The sequence below is a fragment of the Pholcus phalangioides genome, unplaced genomic scaffold (genome assembly GCF_987345545.1).
Source record: "Pholcus phalangioides strain wild (caught in Gottingen) unplaced genomic scaffold, Ppha-v1.0 ptg000021l_1, whole genome shotgun sequence".
NCBI lineage: Eukaryota > Metazoa > Arthropoda > Arachnida > Araneae > Pholcidae > Pholcus > Pholcus phalangioides.
In genome coordinates, this window is record NW_028301614.1 from 5,918,813 (window position 1) to 5,940,388 (window position 21,576).

The 21,576-nt window shown below is 35.2% G+C and overlaps 1 protein-coding gene across 2 annotated transcripts in view; it reads right to left on the reverse strand.

Moving 5' to 3' along the window:
• The window catches only part of LOC149070536 (rho guanine nucleotide exchange factor 7-like), a 44,053-nt gene that overhangs the window by 10,144 nt on the left and 12,333 nt on the right, over positions 1-21,576 (reverse strand). Inside the window, exons 8-15 of one of the 2 annotated variants that reach the window (XM_089248971.1) lie at positions 19,545-19,604; positions 16,785-16,865; positions 16,425-16,574; positions 15,422-15,500; positions 12,028-12,263; positions 3,355-3,547; positions 2,218-2,313; positions 867-1,511 (exon numbers count right to left, since the gene is read on the reverse strand). In XM_089248971.1, the coding sequence (XP_089105097.1) occupies positions 1,363-1,511; positions 2,218-2,313; positions 3,355-3,547; positions 12,028-12,263; positions 15,422-15,500; positions 16,425-16,574; positions 16,785-16,865; positions 19,545-19,604 (1,044 nt within the window). In that variant the 3' untranslated portion in view covers positions 867-1,362. Of the gene's footprint in view, positions 1-866; positions 1,512-2,217; positions 2,314-3,354; positions 3,548-12,027; positions 12,264-15,421; positions 15,501-16,424; positions 16,575-16,784; positions 16,866-19,544; positions 19,605-21,576 lie in introns of those variants that run through there. The other variant, XM_089248970.1, reaches the window with a different exon arrangement.

Genomic DNA, 21,576 nt, shown 5'->3' on the forward strand with positions numbered 1-21,576 from the left:
AAATAAAAATGTAAGGGAGAAATTTAAAATATTCTGATATGAGCACAGCCAAAATATATGAATGCAGAAAAACTAAACTGGTATAATATGTTATTTATTTGCAAATATCTTCATTGATGTAAAAAAAAAGAAAACCCTGCGTTATTTCTTTCAATGCACAATGCCCGTTTTTCCAGATAAATGTTATCTAATAAACATAGAAAACAATTTCTTTCATAAAAATAATTTTCAGGAGACATTTTCAAATTTCTGGAACTCATTTAACAAAATATGATGATTTAACTGATATGCCTTACTCCTACAGCAAAACTTGTGTTTCATAATTATTCAACCTCCATAAGTTTTTGTGGCTATTATTAACAAGATAAAAACTTTTTGGCCATGATTTGTTTGAACTTTTCACTCTAAATATTTTGTTCTCTTGAGTAAATACTCAAAAACAGGACAACCAAAATGCTAGGTAAGTTTATATACCGATAAATAATTATTCTTTAAAGTTACTGCATATTTAATCAATTTCTATAGCACACGAGGACCAATTAGACTGGGAACCTAAAGTTTATTCCTGAACTGCAGTGTTCAACATGTTTTTTTATCTGTCTTGTTGAGAGGACTGTTGCGCTAACTCCTCCGTGGGAGACTTCCTGCTGCAGCAATGTTCTGCAGTCATGTTATCGCTTTCCCATTGTACCACAGCATCAGGAAAGATTCTGACAATAAGTAATACAGTATTGAACTTGGAACACTGAATAATATTCCTAAAAAATTAATTTTGAAACATTCAAGCAAAAATCAACATAATTTAATATTTTCTTCTATTTAACGCAAAGTAAATATAAAGAGAAAAAAAATTAATCAAGTTGACTGCAATTGTTCCATCGTTTATTCTCAGATATTTCAAGGACAAAGAAAATTCACTGAAGGTAACCAGGATGAAAATCATTTCATAAACTTTGAAAGTATTTTAAGGCAAAAAATCAAGAAATCAGGCGAAAAAACTTCTGTAGTGACAAAATAAATTCGAAAACACAATGGAAGAAAGAAGCTTGAAAACCTTTGTAAAAATGTAAATTTCACACAAAAAAAAAGTACATGGCCATGTGTCACAAATACAAAAAAATACTTCAAATTTCAGATTTTGTTACAATTTTTTTGTGTAAAGTTTTTGATGAAATCAAATGTTGCAGACTACGTATTATCTTCACGGAGAATTTCCTGCAGAAAACAGTTCTTTTTAATAAAGTCTTGAAGTTTTTGAATATAAAAAAAGCACACAAATGCCAGCTCAGCTGAGAAACAAAACCTAAAAAAGCTAAAAACCAAATTTCGAAGTGCCACCAAGTAAAAACTAAAGTGAAATATCTAAAGATATTTCATCATTGCTTTAACTGAGGGGAAATTTCCACAGCACCAAGTCGCAGATCGAGAATAAATAGGTGAATAATCATCATAATCTGGATTTGCAAAAGCTCTTCTGACTCCTCGCATTGCCATGATATGACCAATGTCCACTGGACAGGTTCCATGAAAGAAAGAATAAAAGGAAGAATAGAAAATAAGAGGAAAAAAACTTTAAAAAAAAAAACAAAAGCAATCTGAATTCACATTGAAAAAATAATAATGATGGATTAGGAATCGGTAAATAGAATCAAACTAAGAACCATAAACCACTCAAACTATTTTTTGTAAGTAAACACTTATAAGATGTTACAACGAACAAGGAATCTAAATATTCAAGTTCAACATTCTAACCACAACTAGATAAGCTAGAAGTTTTTGGAATATCAGAAGAGCAACACTAGTTTTAAAGGTTTAAAAAAGTGAATATACTCGTATAATAGAATTGAATATGTACATAAAGTAGAGCCCTGGTTTAATAAATTTTTTGAAATACCTTTGTCATGAATTAGGAATTTCTATGTGAGAGGAATTTTAAATTGTCAAGAGGAATGTTTACAAGGTACATGTATGGTTAAGTAGTAGTGTGATACATATTTGTCATAATGTTGATCCTAATTTAATGAATAGAAATGTGAGTCCCATTCATAAAATAGAGACTTGAATAAACTTAATTTAGTGGCAAGTAAAAATTTCAGTCTATTGTTGATCAGGTATTACGTATCAGTAATTATTATACTGATACCCTTTAACTCAAACAACTGAACCACACATGATTAATTTATTTTTTAATGAAATGTTCACAATTAAAATAGTTACCTGAGTTTACTGTGTACCTTGTCTTTTCGCTAGTACAATAAGCTTCAATCACCTGAAGTATCTTCATATCTCCTTCATAGTTCTTTTCATCAGGCACTGGGTTGAGATGATTGAAGTAAAATGTATTAGATATAGAGCAATATTCTTTGCTAATATTTATAGTTATTTAATTATAACTGATTTATGCTGATTTAATACTGTTAATATTATCTAATTTGACAATCAGAGAAAGCAGTACAAAATATTAATTTTTAATCAACAAGTTAAATAAGAAAACTTGGTTCCTGGCGGAGACAGTCAACTTTACTTCCTCTAGTTAACCTTATCATAATACAATCGACACTCGATTTTACGAACCTCCAATTTACGAACTAATGTTCTGGTCCCAGGAAATACACTATTGCTTTAAATGTCTTTCCTAATGAAATTTCGATTTTAACAACTATTTTTCGTGTCTGTATGGGTTCGTAAAAATGAAAGTCAACTGTAAGTAGAAAGTCACTTGAATTGATGTAACTAAATATTTTGCCTATAACTATCTAATTTGTGATATCATCAGTGGGTATAGTGAAAACAAATCAATTGAAGTCAAATAAAAAAAACAAATAATATTTTTTTCTATTTTCTAGATCAAAAAGTTTAAAATTCTAACAAACTTCATGTATAGCAAGGCACTAGGTTGAGTTTAGTCTGAAGCTTTCTTTTTTTTCTTTTGGTATTATATTGTGATTTTGTGAATAACTCTTCTCAGCATTTCAAGTGAGTAAAATAGCCAGATAATGATTAAAAGAAATGGCCGTATGTCTTTGAAATAGACGTTATGAAATTCCTTCTTCAAAAAGTGTAGGTGCTTAATTAACAAGCACCAAGGTAACAAGCTTAATTTTATATCATAGTTTCCATGATTTAAATAAGAATTTTATCACGCATCAACATAACTTTGCACTAAGGCTTATTGATTTGTTACTTAATAATTTGTTGGTCCATGCCTGACATTATTTCCATTTATATTTTATCAAAGGATAAAAACACTTTTTGCATGATTTTTTTAAAATTTTTTAGTAGAGTACGAAATTAAAAAAAAATGAGTAAGACATGAGCATGGGCTTTGCTATATTAAATATTCTGGCACTTTACCTTTTTCTCTGCGCCTACTGTTGCTCCTTCTCAATACAACCTCTCCCTTGCCACCAGTATCATTCAACGAAGGTCTTCGTGGTGGATGTGGACGCAAACTCCATGATGACCAGATTTTGTTGTTCACACGGTTTGTTGAAGTTATCCTGCTGTTTGTTTGCTGAGAGTTTTTATCCTCAACAAGAGTGGTTTGCTGATGTAAAATAGTTATTTTGCAAAGTAATAATTTGATAATTTGTCATGAATAATAATAATAGTTTGTAAATGAATAAATTATAATTGATTCATTTACATACATATTTACTCAACAAAAAATTAAAAATATACACATTCAATTGAAACAAGTTTTTTTAGAAATACTAAAGAGTAAAAAAGCAACTTTCATGCACTCAGGTACAACACAATTTCAATGTTTAATGATACAAGGACCTATAAAGTCGTAAAGTACCAAGCAAATTTTGTAATGTCTTTACATTATAATTTACAGATTCACATCCTTGATAATAAAATTCAAAGTAAGCACATATTAAGGAAACAGTTATTTTCCGGATATTATGCTGAAGTGAGCTCGGAAAGAAAAGTCATCACGTCTCCGCCGGGACTCGAACCCAGGCCCTCTTGCATACCGGGCAAGCATGCTACCATCTACACCACTGGAGACACATGAATCTGCCTTCCTAATTTCACGCACTAAGGCTACTAATGCCTCTACTTCAGCGCCTCACGACACAGTGCGTGAAATTAGGAAGGCAGATTCATGTGTCACCAGTGGTGTAGATGGTAGCATGCTTGCCCGGTATGCAAGAGGGCCTGGGTTCGAGTCCCGGCGGAGACGTGATGACTTTTCTTTCCGAGCTCACTTCAGCATAATATCCGGAAAATAACTGTTTCCTTGATATCTCTGGCTGAGAAAAAAGCCATCTAAATCTCTCTAAACCGTCCCACCCGGGGGCCATTTCCTGAAGTTAAGAGAGGCTACTAATGCCTCTACTTCAGCGCCTCACGACACAGTGCGTGAAATTAGGAAGGCAGATTCATGTGTCTCCAGTGGTGTAGATGGTAGCATGCTTGCCCGGTATGCAAGAGGGCCTGGGTTCGAGTCCCGGCGGAGACGTGATGACTTTTCTTTCCGAGCTCACTTCAGCATAATATCCGGAAAATAACTGTTTCCTTGATATCTCTGGCTGAGAAAAAAGCCATCTAAATCTCTCTAAGCACATATTTTCCATTAAATAGTTGAGAAGTTATTTAATCCTGATCATGACTTGTCGTTTTGTAAACATGTTGCATCATTACTGTGTTAGGAACTAAAATCTAGCTGAGCTCTCAAACAACTGTTCCCCGTTAAATTTTCTAGTATTTTTAATTTCATCGATAGATAACAAATTTATAAAACTCGCATCAAATTACTTGTACCAAATCTTGATGAAGATGAGCAAAGTACCTATTTGACTTTATACAAATAAATACCAAGGCCACAAGACAAAAAGCCCAATTGTGGCTGAAAAAAGATTCCCATAAAAAGTATGGTTGTCAGAATACTGTAAATTGGAGTGTTTTGAAGAATACATACAATAATTTCTTATTTTAGATGATGCCATAGCCACTGTAAATGAAAAAAGAGGTGATTCTAAGTCCAGCCGCCAGAGTAAGCCATGTATAAAAATGGCACCCAACAATCTCTCATATTTATCTAACCTTATTTTTCCTCCCTGCCTACTTTTATCATAACTTGTGTGTTAAGGTTTCATGAAATCAGTACATAACTTTGTTTACAGTGTGTGCTTAGTGTGGTTACATCTCACAGTCTTGATAAAAGTTTGGCTTTGGTAAGTATACTCATTGTTTTAACTGTGGATGATATTAAATCTTTAAATCAATCATTTGTTATATACTGGTTGTTTTATTAGTGAAATGTTTAATATTCGCTGGGTGACTTGAGGACAATATTTTATATTTCTTACAGGCACACACAGTTATACAGATGCCACAAAAACATATAAGAAAATTTTGGGCTTCAGGCACTATAGAAATGATACAAAAGATCATATTACCTTTTTAAAATTAATTTAAAATATAATTATAGTTCCCTGTAATTATATTCATAATAAAAATAAAATTTATGTATTTAGACTTTTCCTTTTATTTGCCCCTAATTATTTCCAGTTGGGTGAGATGGAAACATGCTTTGAAAAGGGAAATATCAAGGCAACAGAGTAGTCACCCCTTTCAGGTGGAGTGATATGGGTATAAAATTGTATTCATTTTTCTCCATTATAATAACTCACGAAACAGTTACTGTAAACTGGGGCGACTTTGTGCCATTCACGGATTTTAGGACGAAGGCACTTCCTGGGAGCATATGGATGAACTATTGGTTTCAAGATTTTTCATGCCGATTCAAGAACTGTGGGTGACTCATCAACTGAATTTATCGCATCGTCTTCTGTCAGCTGTTGTCCGGAGAATTTTTTAGGCTATATTGTGATTTACATGAAATTTTTCAAGTGCGTGTAAACCTCCCCTGGTGCAGGCAGTGTGTTTCGTGGAAACTAGATAAGTTAATATTTCTATGCAGGAGTTACGAATAGAAATACCAATTTGAATTCTAAAAATACTATATTTTGGCAGAAATATGACTCATAAACAAAAAATAGGAATTCAGGTGGTGACTTTGTGCCATCTGTTTTTTCAGCATTTTTGAATTTTTTTTTCACTAGTATGTAATTGTTTATTGTTTCACAGCAATCGTTTGCAAGTACGTGCGGAAGATAGGTTGTCAATCCTACTGCAATTACTCAAATAAAACAGTTGAAGAGGATCTTTGTGCGATAAGAAACGAGCAGATGCTCACCAATTTCGATCGTAGTGGGGAGACGTGTGTAAAGATTATGAAGAAAGTTGGTAGATTTTACTCATGGCCTGACTTAGCCAATGAAATTCGGCATCTGAGGAAGCAAATCATAATGAAAATCAAAAAGCATTGACCAATCGGCAGTGACAACAAGTTTTCAGTTGATTTTAAAAAATGAATGTTTCATTTATACAGTGTTATTTAAAAAAAAATAAAAATGAATGTTTTTCTTTACTTAAAAATGTATATAAACTATATTTTTTTAGGTTTCAGAGACCTTAAAAAACAGTTTCAAAAATGACCTTATTTTGGGCAGAAATAACTTTTTTAATGGGTTCCTAGTAAAATTGACACCAGGAATTGAATAAATCTGGGTGGGACAATGTGCCATGACTTGCATCTGGGGGGGGGGCGTTATAGGCGAGAATAAGTGATGGCACATAGTCACCAACCCCCAGGGGGCGACAATGTGTCATGCAAAAAAATTCCCTGTCCCTTCCTTGTCATCATAAATTTTTTTCAAAACCAAAAATCAGAAGCTGAAATGTGAGGATACCTTTAGTAAAATCCCCAGCAGTCTAGGCAAAGTATAAGGAGAAAATATAAAGGAAAAATCTCAAAAAGTAACACAAAATCACCCCGGTTTACAGTATCCTTGCATAAACAAACTTGAAATTGAAACCTTGCATTCGAAACTTCCTTCTAATGGTGCAAAGTTTTAGTACAAAATGTTAATTCATGAGAGAGATAATAAAAAAAAAAATGTCTGAAATCTGTACCCATGTCTCTCAGTTTACAGCAACCCATAAAACAGCTAATACAAATAATCATAAAAGATATAATGTACTGCCCATAAAAAATTATGGTTGTCTTATTTAAGAATGGATAGTTTCTCGATTTACCCAAATATGAATATCATATTTATTTTTATACATGTCTATTGTGGTAAAATTCAGAGGGGTAAGCTATTCCATTTATTCACAACCCTATTGGAGAAAATTCCCTGCAACACAATAACCTGGAGTTGTCCCTTGCCAATTGATACTGGTATCAGTTTAAGTCAGTTAATTTATTATGTTTCGCAGAAAAATATTATAATGGCAAGATTGCTCTTGGTAATGATGGAATTTTATTACTTTTGAGCTGAAATTCATAAAGTTGAATAATTTCCTATTACGAATCATGAAAAATATTTAAAAAAACAGTCAAATACAAATACAAATACAAATACAAATACAACGCCACAACAGGCAAAATGCCCAACGAGGTGGCTGATAAAAAGATGCCCATAAAAATATGGTTGTCATATGTTTCAAAAATACAGCAACCCAATTAAAAATGCAATTAACACAAATTACAAACAATATATACACATGATAAGATATTATACAATGCCCATAAAGAATACTTATGGTTGTCTTATTCTAAGAATGGATAGCTTCTCGATTTACCCCAACATGTTTATCGTATTTCTTTTTAAACGTGTCAATTGTGTTACAATTTACTACCTCCGGGGGTAAGCTATTCCATTTATTAACAACCCTATTGGAGAAAAATTCCCTGCGACACCATAACCTTGCATTGTCCCTCACCAATCGATACTGGTGTCCCCTTGTAAAAGCAGTCGAATGGCGGTGTACTAAAAGTTCATGGTCCATCCTATCCATCCCATTGAAAATTTTGAACACTTCGATCATATCTCCTCGACACCTGCGTTCATCCAATGTAAACATATTCAAAAAATGAAGTCTTTCTTCATAACTCAAGCCCTGTGTGCCAATAAGGACACGCGTAGCTCTTCTCTGCACCCCTTCAACCAAGTCTATGTCCCTCTGTAGGTATGGTCTCCAAAACCTTACAGCATACTCCAGTCCAGGACGAACTAAGCCTCGAAAAAGCGGAAGAATGACTTTAGGAGAACGCGAAGAGACCTTTTTGAAAATGAGACCAAGCATTCTATTCGCTTTTTTGACAACCGCTGAACAATGTTCAGAAAACTTAAGTCGCTCGTCAATGAGAATTCCCAAATCGGTGACTCTAGTTGCATCCGGGATAGTGACACCATTCAACTCGTAAGAGAACCGTGGGTTGTTCGAACCAAAATGAGCGACCATGCACTTATCTACGCTAAACGTCATGCTCCATTCATTTGCCCATGCTGCAATCTTGTTTAAGTTGGTCTGGAGCAACTCCCCATCGCTTTCATTTCCGATTACTTCCATTAGCTTCACATCATCTGCGAATTTGCTAGTAATTCCATCGATACCCTGATCGAGTTTGTCGATAAAAAGTGAAAAAAGTATGGGGCCAAGGACACTTCCCTGAGGAACTCCACTTGTGACGTCTGTCCAACCAGAGAATTCCCCGTTCACCATAACTCGTTGCGACCTATCTCTTAACCACGATTCTATCCAATTCAGCAAGTTGCCCCCTATTCCAATCTCGTGTAAACGCTTCAAGAGTTTGCCATGTTGGACCCGATCGAATGCCTTCTGGAAATCAAGGTAAACAACGTCGACATTTTTGCTCTTACCCAAAGCCTTAGTCACGTAATCATAGAAGCAAAGGAGGTTAGTTACACATGACTTCCCCTTCCTGAACCCATGCTGATTATCCGACAATACATTATTCTCGTCTATCCACTTCACAAACTGCCTTTTGATGATAATTTCCAAAATTTTCGAGAGGGAGCTCGTCAAACTCACTGGACGATAATTAGACACCATTTCTCTACTACCCTTCTTAAATATCGGAACAACGTTAGCCAGTTTCCAATCTCTCGGGACGATACCCTCAGCAACACTACTCCTGTATATCTGTGCGACTGGCCCCAACAATTCATTAGCACCTTCCCTGAGAACCCTGGGATAGATATCATCTGGTCCTGGTGCTTTGCTTGCACATACATTTCTTAGAAGATTTAGGACCTCCACGTCTTCCACTTGAATATCGTTGAGCGTTTTATTACCCCATGCAACACCCGTATATCGAATATCATTATCTCCATTAAAAACCGACGCGAAAAAGTCATTGAAAGCACTACACATGCCTACATTGCTCTCTACTTTTGAGCCTCCTATCGAGAGGGGGCCAACTGTCCCCTTACATCCATTATTGACGTATCGAAAAAATGATTTTGGGTCAGAGCCAATGTTATCTGCCAACCTAGATTCAACTTGCTTTTTACTATCCCTTATCGCTTTCTTCAACAGTCTTCTTTTATCAGTAAACAATGATAGGTCACCACGTCCACTTTTATACTCTCTGAATGCCCTTTTCTTTTCAAGATAAAGGTTCCGCACGCTATCCGTGAACCATAGAGGGTGTGATGTACAAACACGCTTTTTTCGAACAAAGGGTATGACGTCGTGCAAAACAGAGGACAGCTTCATACTAAATTCTTCCCATTGACTTACCACCCCTACTGATTCCAACCGGTCTTTGAAAACTTCCGCTAACCTTCTTCGCAAAACATCAAAGTTAGTTCTCCGAAAACAAGGAACCAGTCTTTTGTTATCAACCTTACCCGAGGAAAAGTTACAGAGAAATCTGACGATACGATGATCACTGGAAGAAAACTCTTCCCCCACCGAAACATGCCCAACAAGATCCTCAGAACTAGTAAGAACTAAATCCAAAATAGCAGTACCCCTAGTGGCTTCTGATACATGCTGATACAAAAAATTTTCGAGCACCAACTTAAGAAAGTCTCTTTCATACTGATTTCCAGATGAAAGGTTCTCCCAATCAATACCCGGGTAATTGAAATCCCCTAGTATGAGAACCCTCTTTCGCTTACACATGTAGGAAATTTCATCATGCATTTTGGCGATATAGTTTTGATCCCTATTCGGTGGATTGTAACAAACCCCAACAATAAGCTTATGACGTCTTTTGTTCTCAAGTTCAACCCATATGGTTTCAATATCACTTCTCTGCACGTTACACTCTCTAGCCTTCAAACATGATTTCACGTATATCAACACTCCACCCCCTTTCCTATCAGATCTATTTCTCAAAAAAGTATCGTATCCGGAGATGTGTAAGAAAGATTCATCCCCATCGTTTGCCCAAGATTCTGTAATGACTATAAGATCCAAGTCCTCCACAACTATCATAGTTTCTAAAAAATCTTTCTTGTTACCCAAGCTCCTGGCATTTATTAACACACATTTTAATTTGCCCGGTGGTTTGTTGTCAATCGAGAAGCCATCCAAGTCAGAGGTGGGTAATTCCCCGTCTGTACTGTTGTGATTATCATTAACTAACCCGCATTCCCGACTACGTGGTCTGGGAGTAAAAAACCTGACCTAAGACTATCGTAAACCTCCCAGACCCCTCTCTTATTTAGATGGATCCCATCCGAACGAAGCCACCTATCGGTAAATGCGGGAAGCTCCAAGAACGTGACCCCAAGTGAGGAGCAAATGTCCTTCAGGCCTATATTGAATTGGTGGATCCTACTCCTATATCCCCTACTACCCCTTGGCAGCACTGGAATCACTGCCACATCTGAACCCCCCTCCCTAGCGGATAATAGTAAATCCCGGTATTCTGACAGAGACTCACTAATATTCGCTCCTACCTGATTTGTTCCCACCCACAGAATCACCCGCAAGGGCAACTTTCGGCGATGAAAAACGTCTCGAACGTTGCCAATCTTCCCCCCAGGAAGACAACAGCGCTCGAAACCCCGAAAATCCCTACACACTCGGTTCCCAAGTTCCCTAACCATAGAATCGCCGATGATTAAACCCCTATCACTATCCCCCTCTACCTCATCCACGACCACCCATTCGCCCTCTAAAATGTCGTTGTTCGTGGAGATTGCTTCTTCATCAACAGGTGGCTCGACGACCAGAGGGTCCGTTATAACCGGACCCTCTAGCACCCTAACTTTTTCCCGTAAAGCTTCGACCTCGTGTTCCAGCCTTTTTCTATCCAAGCACCCTTTACAAATGAAACTATCAGCTACTATACCCCTAGACCAGGGAAACCTCCCGTCGCAAGCTCTACACAACACTAGTCGAGGTCGAGGCATACTAACACTATTGCTAAAGCTAGATAATAATAATAATACTTAACAATACGAAAATGAGAAACGTTAACTGGAAATTAAAATAATGTAAAATACATTACTATGCAAAATATACGTAAGAGATTATACGAAAAAATTACGTAAAGTAGAATGCTCAGCACTAAATCACGAAGAATAAAATAAATATGTATATAAAGAATACAACACCCTCTAAAAAAAGTATTAAGCTACGAAGTACAATTTATACTTATTAGAATTAGCTAACTATCTCAAAACACTAACACTACAACAATAGGCCCAAATGGAAGGAAAACAACGTTATTGAGAGTACCCGGGAAAAAGTATACACTGTTTGCTAACACTAACGTCCAAAACCTACGAACTTATATCAAAGAAGCGAGCGAACCTGGCGAAAAAACAACGAAAATGAAATGCGAACGAGAAAAATAAATATAAGTCGATCGAAAATACAAAACGAAAATTTAAAAAAAAATGAGAGCAATACAAAAAAAAAAAAAAAACCACTTATCTCACAATCCAACGTGCGCTAAAAAAAAAGAAAATCACCGCAGAATATGACCCAACAATAAACAACACGCTAAGTAAAACTCACGAGAACGAAGAAAAACACAAAGAAAGACACAAAATGGCGCACTGGCGTGTCGGTGAGCGTGTCACTAATCTTTATGTTTTTCTAGGTACTGTGCTACACTCGCTTTTGTAAAAATCACTATTACATAAATCCAAACTCAATGGAAATTTACGAGAGATTCTGACGTACCTGTTGAATGGGAGATTGCTGTAAAATTTGATGTGATTGCTGCTGCTGAGATGTCTGAGCAGGAGAACATGGAGAGACTAAGGATTGGATGGGGTGAGTTGGACTGTTATGGGTGGAGGATCCTTTAGGAGACGTGTTGGTATTATTTGGGTGAACATGAGAACGTAAGACATTCATCCACTGATCTTGAGATTCCTGGTTTACGCATAATACTACTATTTTCTGTATCATATCACCTAGATCAAAAATAATACAACATTTGGTTTGAAGTAGAACTTTTGGTATAAAGAATTCGCAGTGAGAAATTTTTTTATTTTGGTCAGACAAAAGTTCTAATATACACAATTAAAAATAAAAATCATTTATAAACACAATAACAAAGCACTCCTGATATGAAGTCATTGGGAGCCATTCATCATTACAATGTTTTAAAATAAAATAAGTTCTTTTATAGATGATAGCATAAATACAATGCATATATTGTTTATTTCCATGCCTATCATGTTTGCGACGTGACTATTAAAATAATTTAATAATTTTATGTGCAACCAAAGACAAAAATGATTCAAGTCAGAGTAATCTAGAAGCACATTGGTAAAATGATCATTAATTATTCCTCTTCATGACAAAGTACTATTTACTGCCTGATTTTATGTGGGTACTCCCCTTTTCCTTTATAGTATTGATAGCAAGCTAAAAGTATTCCAGGAATGAGGATACTCATTTCTGTTCAATCTATACACCCATCACCTCTTAAAGGTTTTTTCAAGATTCTTCTGGAATTTCCTTGGAACCCACTTCAAAGAATGTGTCAGGTTCAGGAAACCTATGTTATTTTATCATTATTTCAGATTTCAAAGATTTGATCTGTATCTCTGCATGTATCTCATTGGAGGGAAGTGCAAGCTTTTTTTATACATGCTTAATACACTGAAGAGCCAAAAAAACTGGTACAACTGCCTAATATCGTGTAGGGCCCCCGCGAGACAGCAGAAGTGCAGCAACACGACGTGGCATGGACGCGACTAATGTCTGAAGTAGATTTAATTTTTTACCGGATTCCCGATACCCTCGTGAAATGGTCGTATGTAAAAATCCAAATTTCATCAGTACCTCAGAGATGCTATGTCCCATCTCTCGTGCGCCGACTATAACACCACATTTAAACTCACTTAAATCTTGATAACCTGCCATTGTAGCAGCAGTAACCGATTTAACAACTATGCCAGACACTTGTTGCGTTATATAGGCGTTGCCGACCACAGCGCCGTACTCTGATTGGTTCCATATCTCTTTATTTGCATAAGCATGCCTGTACCAGACTTTTGGCTCTTCAGTTTATATATCAGTTGCTATTGAGTACTGAGATAGCATTTGATCATATACTTCATACAAGTATCTTGAAAACTTCAACCATGACTTGAACTCTTAACCCTTTAAGCAGCGCAGCAGAAATCATTAAAGCTTCTTCATCTTTTTTAATGAAGTAGGCTTTCTTCCAATTTTCAGCAGATGCAAAATAAGGCGTTGTAGGGAAAAGTGTTAGATTGCGAAATAAACTTTACAAAATATCTGGGCTTGTCAATGCTCCAATCCTGTTTAATTTGGCCTGGAGCAACTCGCTATTGCTTTGATTCTCGAGTATCCCCATTAGCTTCACGTCATCTGTGAATTTGCCAACAACCTCATTGATACCCTGATCGAGTTCACTATTTATCGATAAACTCGATCAGGGTATCGATGGGATTGTTATCAAATTAGCCAATGACATGAAGCTAATAGGTAGTTGGGAAACAAAGCGATAGGGAGGTGCTCCAGGCCAACTTGAAAACAATTGTAGCATGGGATACTGAATGGAGCATGACCTTTAGTGTTAATAAGTGCATGGTCGCTATTTTGGTTCGAACAACCCACGTTTCACTTACGAGTTGAATGGTTTCACAATCCCAGATGCAACTAGGGTCACCGGTTTGGGAATTTTCAATGATGAGTGGCTTAGATTTGCTGACCACTGTTCAGCGTTGGTGAAAAAATCAAATAGAATGCTCTGTTTCATTATCAAAAGGGTCTCTTTGCGTTCTCCTAAAGTCATTCTTGCTTTTCCCAGGCTTAGTTCGTCCTGGACTGGAGTATGCTGTAAGGTTATGGAGACCATACCCACAAAAGAACATAGACTTGGTTAACGGGGTGCAGACAAGAGCTACGCGTGTCCTGGTTGGCACACAGGGCTTGAGTTATAAAGAAAGACTTGATTTTTTAATATGTTTACATTGGATGAAAGCAGGTGTCTGGGATATGATCAAAGTGTTCAAAATTTTCAACGGGATGGGTAGGAGGGAGATTATGAATTATTACCAGGCCATCAATCTACTGCTTTGAAAGGTGACACCAATATCGATTGGTAAGGGACAATTCTAGGTTGTGGTGTCGCAGAGAATTTTTCTCTAATCGATTTTTTTTCAAACCAAGCACAACTAAGGTCTATCGCCATAAAATTTACTACCTAGTGAGTTGTGCCAGAAGTGTAAGTGTGTGTGTATCTAACAGTCAGAGTGCATATCTAGTGTTGTGTCTGATTTTTCAGTGCTGCCATTCATCTGGAATAAAGTGAGTGAAGTGTGATGACTGAATATTTGTACTGTTTGTAGGCCTGTTGCTCTGTGGCGAGACATTTTAAAGGGGAGACCGACTCACATTTGGACCTCAAAGTTAGAAAAACCACAGAAAACCAACATCAGCCGACCACCACTGTTGCAATGGAACCCGGGTCCCCGCGATGTCCGTCCATCATTATGACCCCTCAACCATCACAGCAACTCTCTAATACGGTTGTTAATAAATGGAATAGCTCACCCCTGGGGTAGTAAATTCTAACACAATTGACACATTTAAAAAGAATACGATAAACATGTTGGGGTGAATCGAGAAGCTATCCATACTTAGAATAAGACAACCATAAATATTTTTTATAGGCATTGTATAATATTTTATCATGTATATATAGTCTTTGGTTTTTATAATTGCGTTTTTAATTGGGTTGCTGTATTTTACAAATATATGACATCCATATTTGTTATGAGCATCTTTTTCTTGGCCACCTCGTTGGGCATTTTGCCAGTTGCAGCCTTGTATTTGTATTGTAATGCTAAAATAAAATAAGAGACTTTTAAGGAGGCAAGATATCTCATCAATGCTACTTAAAGGGTTAAGTTATAATAACACAATTTTGTGGTCTTTTGAATGCCACTGTAATCAAGTTTGACTGTGTGTTCCACAGTGCATAAAATAGCAAATACCATCTCTTCAAAACTGATGATAGAAAACAGGTTCACATAAAAAAAGTAAAAATAACCATTTTTATACATAGATGTATAATAATACAAAAATTCAATACCTGCAATTTCAAATGCTGGTTGCCCATGTTCAGATTCATCCAGTTTTGTAACCGTTACCCCTGACAAAGGAAGCTTTCCCTTGAATGAAAAAAAAGAAAAGAAAAATTGTGAACAATGTTCAGCAACTTCCATCAAAGTTAGTTGAATCTAATTTTTTATATTTCAAAATTGTTTCAAGCTTTACTTAAAGCGCGTGTAATGGGAAAAAATTATTTTTTGGACGAGACTGTGTGTGTGTGTGTAAATCCAAGGTGACATGAACCTGGTAGTTACTGTGTATAGGTATATTCCCAAACTAGTTACCCATTTTAAGTGATCAAAATAACATAGGCGAACAATGAAAAATCGAATGGACATGGAAACACTCCATTATATGTGAAACTTTGTTCTACCCATGTTCATTATAAGGAAGCACTACTGCATTTTTATTACCCCACTTAAGAAAGCACCTGATGTTAAAGAGTTAATAAAAATTAATGTTAAATGTTCATTTATGTACTGATTTCAACTCTATTAAACTGCATCTGCATTTCATCATTTTGTTGCATAATGACCATTTTATATGGCTGAAATGAAAGGTAATTAATACTTAATACACAAAGCTTATAAATAAGGCTACTACTCAACCATACATGCACCTCATATACATTCCTCTGCCGAATTTTTAATGAATCAGCAAATGCCAAAATTTGTGTCATGAGTGCACCTATGGCCCTAACATATATGTGTTAAAAGTTGTGTAAAGAGTACTTGTTTCATGTTCTGCTGATGATGTCATCTGCCTTCATATCTTAAAGTGAAGATGGTAAATGTTTAACTTTCATGTTATGCAAGTATCGTGTTGAAGGTCTGCTTGCTCTGTGCAAAGAGACTTCTATAAATAAGGCCTAAATAATATAACAATGGTATGAGTTAAATGAAATCATTTCCAATTTTAGAATATAGGAAAAAATGAACGCCATATTCAGTAATGAAACAATGATAAAAGTCTAAAACATTTACCTCATATATAAAAGCACTGATCCTTGGACTGACCGATAAAATAACCAGAGTCTGGGAAAAAACAACAAGGTATCGATCTTTTTTCTCTTGATCTTCAGATAAAAATAGAACAAGCCCCATGTGGATTATTTCACCCAATGATTGGATATCCTGCAAAAAATTATTATTCAATTATATGACCCACATCTAAATACCATTCACATTTTTGCAAATACAAGAAGAGAATTTATACTATAAGGCAAATTGCAGGATGTAGTTTTTTTTCTCATTGCAATTATTCTTTTTAGCTCTTAAAATAAATCAATATAATTAGTATGGAGGTATTAACAAAGTTAATGACAGATAATGCGTAAAATCTACCTCGCCTTCCCAACCACGGATATTCCCAGACATAACTTCCAGTTCATTTTCTTTCTGCCGCCTCACGTTGAGGCATGCAGCCTGAAAAAATACATAAGAATGAAATACCTCAAGGACTAATCAAATGAAAGTAAATATCAATTATATCAGTTGAAAATACAAACATTTGATTAAACAGCTTGAAAAAAAAGTGATCCCATACATGATGTGGTTTAAGGGGGGGGGATTGATGAACATTTCTAGGTATCTAATTCTACAGAACTAGAAATCAGCTTAAGAAAATAGTGTCCAAAACTTAGGTATAGTCTATGCGGAATATAACGACCCTCTTCATACAGTCAAAAACAGATGTTATATTGGGAGGAACATGATATTGAAAGAAAAACATATACGATAGTTCTATCAAAACATTTGGGACTTATCCTACCGGTCGTTGTAATGGAATGGTCACTATAGCGTGGGATTATACCAAATGACGACTGTATTACAACATCACTGGAAAATGCTACAGCCACATGAAGTGAAACTGGTGAAAGTAAAAAAACAGCTATTTTAGAAACTGGATTTTTCAATTAAAAAACAGGTGCACATCAGGCCTGGATAAATTTCCAAAAATTAAAATATCATAAGGGTATGTAACGTAAATAATGCATACCTGAATCAGTATTGTATATGCCAGCATCGGGCATGTGGGTGAAAAAAAAATAATGCCCAGTCAAAACTTTTACATGCCCTGTTCAAGTCAAGCAGTAGATTTGTTCTGTTCTGGTATACATGCTAATTTCTTGATTGTATATGTTAAAAAAAACATATGATAACTTTATAATGGAAAAGAAATTCTAAACTGAAAAAAAAAACAATTGGAAAAGAAATTGCAAACACTATCATATTATACTACAGCAGATCCCACTTATATTCATGAAAAAACATTTTAAGGGGAGAAAATGCTTCAAATGGGGGAATCTTGAGGCATATTAGCAAAAGGTGGGACTATGAAAATAAGTCATACTAAGCGGGAACGTTATATGATAATCAAAATGTTCTGCATAATTCATAGAAAACATCTTCATCACTTAACATGGGGAAAAATCATTCAGAAAAGTTGAGGGGAAGCCAAAAACTCAACACTCATACTATGGATCATGTTTCAAACCCACAAAACTTGTTCCAGAAACAAGGTCAGTCATGTTTACAATGATACTGTAATCTGTCGTCAAGTTAAAAACAGCATGTGTATGTTTGGTGCCTAACAACTAGTTCAAGACAAAACAACTGGCTTTGATTAAACCTCTAGACTAGAGCACAGTGCAGCAAAGAAAAATATTTAATACAATATACGACTGAAAATATTAACTAAATTTTAACACGCATTACAATGAACAGTGACCATTATGAAACTTTCTTTAACTTTTAAAACTTTCAATGCAACAACTTTTTCCTTGGAATGATGGGGGGTTGTTTTAACAAGTATTGACTGAATAAAAAAAGAAAACACAAGCTTTGTCCATTCCTTAGATTAACACTTTAGGGTCTAAGCTCGAGCCTGACTTGGGATGCCGTTTTTGCTCAAGGGAACTAAGCCAGAGTCAGACTCAGGCTTAACTTTTAACTCTCGTAGCTATAAAATGGCTGAATATATATGTTCCCAGTGTTTTTAAACATAAGCTATAAATCTTCTAGCTCCAAAAAAAAAAAATATATATATATATATATATATATATAGAGAGAGATGGCAGCAGCCAACAGATGTAGTTTTATGAAACGATGTAGAAGTAAGTATAGTTGAAACACATTTGTCTTTCTAAGTAAGGTAGCCATGTTTGTTGTGTTTCGCGATGTTTCATAAACAATTTTTAGACTTATCAGACACTGATGATTTGGCTGCGATATATTAGCACATGATTCTTTGTCAGAGTTATCAGATTCAGATGATCCAGAATACCAGCCAGCTTGTATAAGGGATTCAAAATTACAGTTATCAGATGATGACAACAGCACCGGTAAATATATTTGATTTTCTGCTTTGGAACAAAAAAAAAAAATTTTGTGTATATTACTTATTTTTTTCAAATGTTTTAGGACGTATATTTCACAAAATTATTATTCATTTTAGATGATGAAAAGGAGCAATGGGGCAAATAAAAGGCAGAAACGAAAAAGACTGAGGAAAGAAACTCGAACTTCTTGCGAATCCTGTGGTGTTTCTCTGTGTGCAAATGTGTGTTTTGAAGAGCACCATACTAAAGCAAATTTTACAAGATGATATATTTTCTTTATAATAACTATTTTTTGATATTTGTAACATTTGGGTAAGTTTTTATTCAGAATTGTTTGCAATTTTATGTTAAAAAATTATGTTTTCTTATGTGGAACTTTTTTTAAAACTTTAAAACATAGTTTTTTTAAGTTATTTCTCATTAAATATTAATTATTAGTACTTTTAAGTAATTGCTATATTATGAAAGAAAAGAGTTTGAAATTTCTAGCTAAAAATACTTAAGATATATAGATTTCAAGTATTTTTAAAAAATCATGAAAAGTGCCAAAAACCCTCAGTCCACATAGACAGTCAAAATAGCTCAGACCCAAAAATGTTAAGAATAGAGGAAATATAATTTTCGGAGAATGGCATAAAAGAAAAATTCCCCATGCATTTTTGAATGCATAGAAAAACAATAACTCGGATCACTTTAAAGGAAACTAGAAACAGTGACATAAAAAGATGAAATTTCATAATTTATCATTTGTTATCAAACTTACTGCAATATCTCTGAACACAAAAATAGCTCTTTGAGTATCTCCTCGATCAACATGATTTTCCTGAAAAATAATAAGAGATATAGTCTCCTCTTTTTACTTGTGATGTACTGTATGGATAACTTACACATAAATTTGCAGAGATTACTTTAGAAAAAATTGGCTTATTATGACTTCTACAAATTTTTATTAATTAATGCCAACTTAGTTATACACACTAAATTATACTTACGTGAGAACCAAATCTTTATAGGTCAAGGGTTTTCAACACATGGCCTGCTGAACTTTTTGATAATATGTGTGTAGTATAGCTTAGTGGCCCACCGGCCTCACTAAAACATCAAATGTGGTGTGTCAATGGTGGAAGACCCCTGACATGAATGATACAGTAAAAAATATTTTTGTATCTGGGGGGTGGGGTTTTTTTTTCCAAGCCTCTGAAGGTGTGAGATTTTGAAAAGTTTTTGTGACTTATAAAACAAATTTTATTCAAAATTTACCACTTAAACATCCACATTTCCAATGAAAAAAATACAGTAATTTCATACAACTACAGTCCAAATGCCTGTGCTCACTAAAATATTGATAATCAAAATGCTACCAACATCTAATGGACTATTTAATTACTAAAGCAAAGAGCATGGATAGTGTAATATGGAGATGCGGTTAGGACACCCTCTGTCCGATACTTTCCCATGAATCAGCTGTTAGTTGGGGCTGTTTTTTCACATTATCTTGTCAGCTGCAAACTTCCTCAGATACAAGTTACTACAACAAGCTGTTCTGCGCTATTAATGTTCTGTACTACAGGTAATTTAGTACTTACATATGTTTGATAAACATTTTTACTGTTGAGTGCGTATAAAAATATTTATAGGAGAAATAACTGAAAACTGTACTTGTACTATGGTCAAACCATTTTTATGGACCACAAGCTGTTACCTGCAGTTTCGCTCGCGTGGATTTGGTAATCTGAAAATTACTTATTGATGATTCCCCGATGTAATATTTGAACCCTTCATGATCCCCTTGGGGGGATGAATTTTCAGAAATCCTGTCATAGTGGGTATCTACTTTATAAAATATATTATTGACTAAATTTCATATTTATGGCTTCAGCGATTTCGGCTCAGTGATGAGTGCTCCATATTACCTTTGAACCCCCATCTCTTAGGGGTGAATTTTGGTTTCAACGGTTTCGGCATGCCTGATTTCTCCATACGGCCCCTCCCCCCTATTATTGGACCCCCTTAGCAGCTGAATTTCAAAAAAATCCTTCATAGTTAGTCTTTACATCATGAAACGAAACTTCTGACCAAATTTCATGATGATAGCTTCAGCGGTTTTGGCTTGGTGGTATTTCTCTATGAACTCACCTATTTGATCCCCTTAGAGGTCGAATTTAGAAAAACCCCTTCGTCATATTCTTCTAGCAAAGAGGATAAAGATGGATATATGATATACAGTCAAACCTCGTTAATGAGTCACTCTTGGGAGCGCAAAAATATGACTTAGCAAGCGGAGTGACTCGTTAAGCGGAGTAAGACATAGCTGTGCCAATTCATAGCTGTGTGTGAGGATAATAATACTTCCAAAAAAAGACCTGGTAAGCAGAGTGATGTGTTAACTGGGTGACACACTAACGAGGTTTGACTGCAGTTGTAGTGCATTCTTTCAACTATGGTTTGTAAGCAATTTATGACACAAAATATTTGATGGACTGTAGTTGGGACTTTGTAGCACAAGTATGGTCCAAAATTTTTTAAAAATCAATATTCGAGCTACATAAGGAATAAAAAAAGTGTAACATTAATGCTTGATCTTTCTACAGGCAATATCGGCAAAAAACTTTTTTTGAATAGATTGAATATAGAAGTCATGATGATCAAAGTAGAATATGGTGTTATTTTGGACCACAGTTGTGTGAAATTACGGTAATCTAAGTTTTTATTTTTGTTTTATAGTAGTTCCTGTGAACGTAGACGAGTAAAAGAAATGTACAGGAAATTATTTTTTTATAGAAATTTCTAACTTG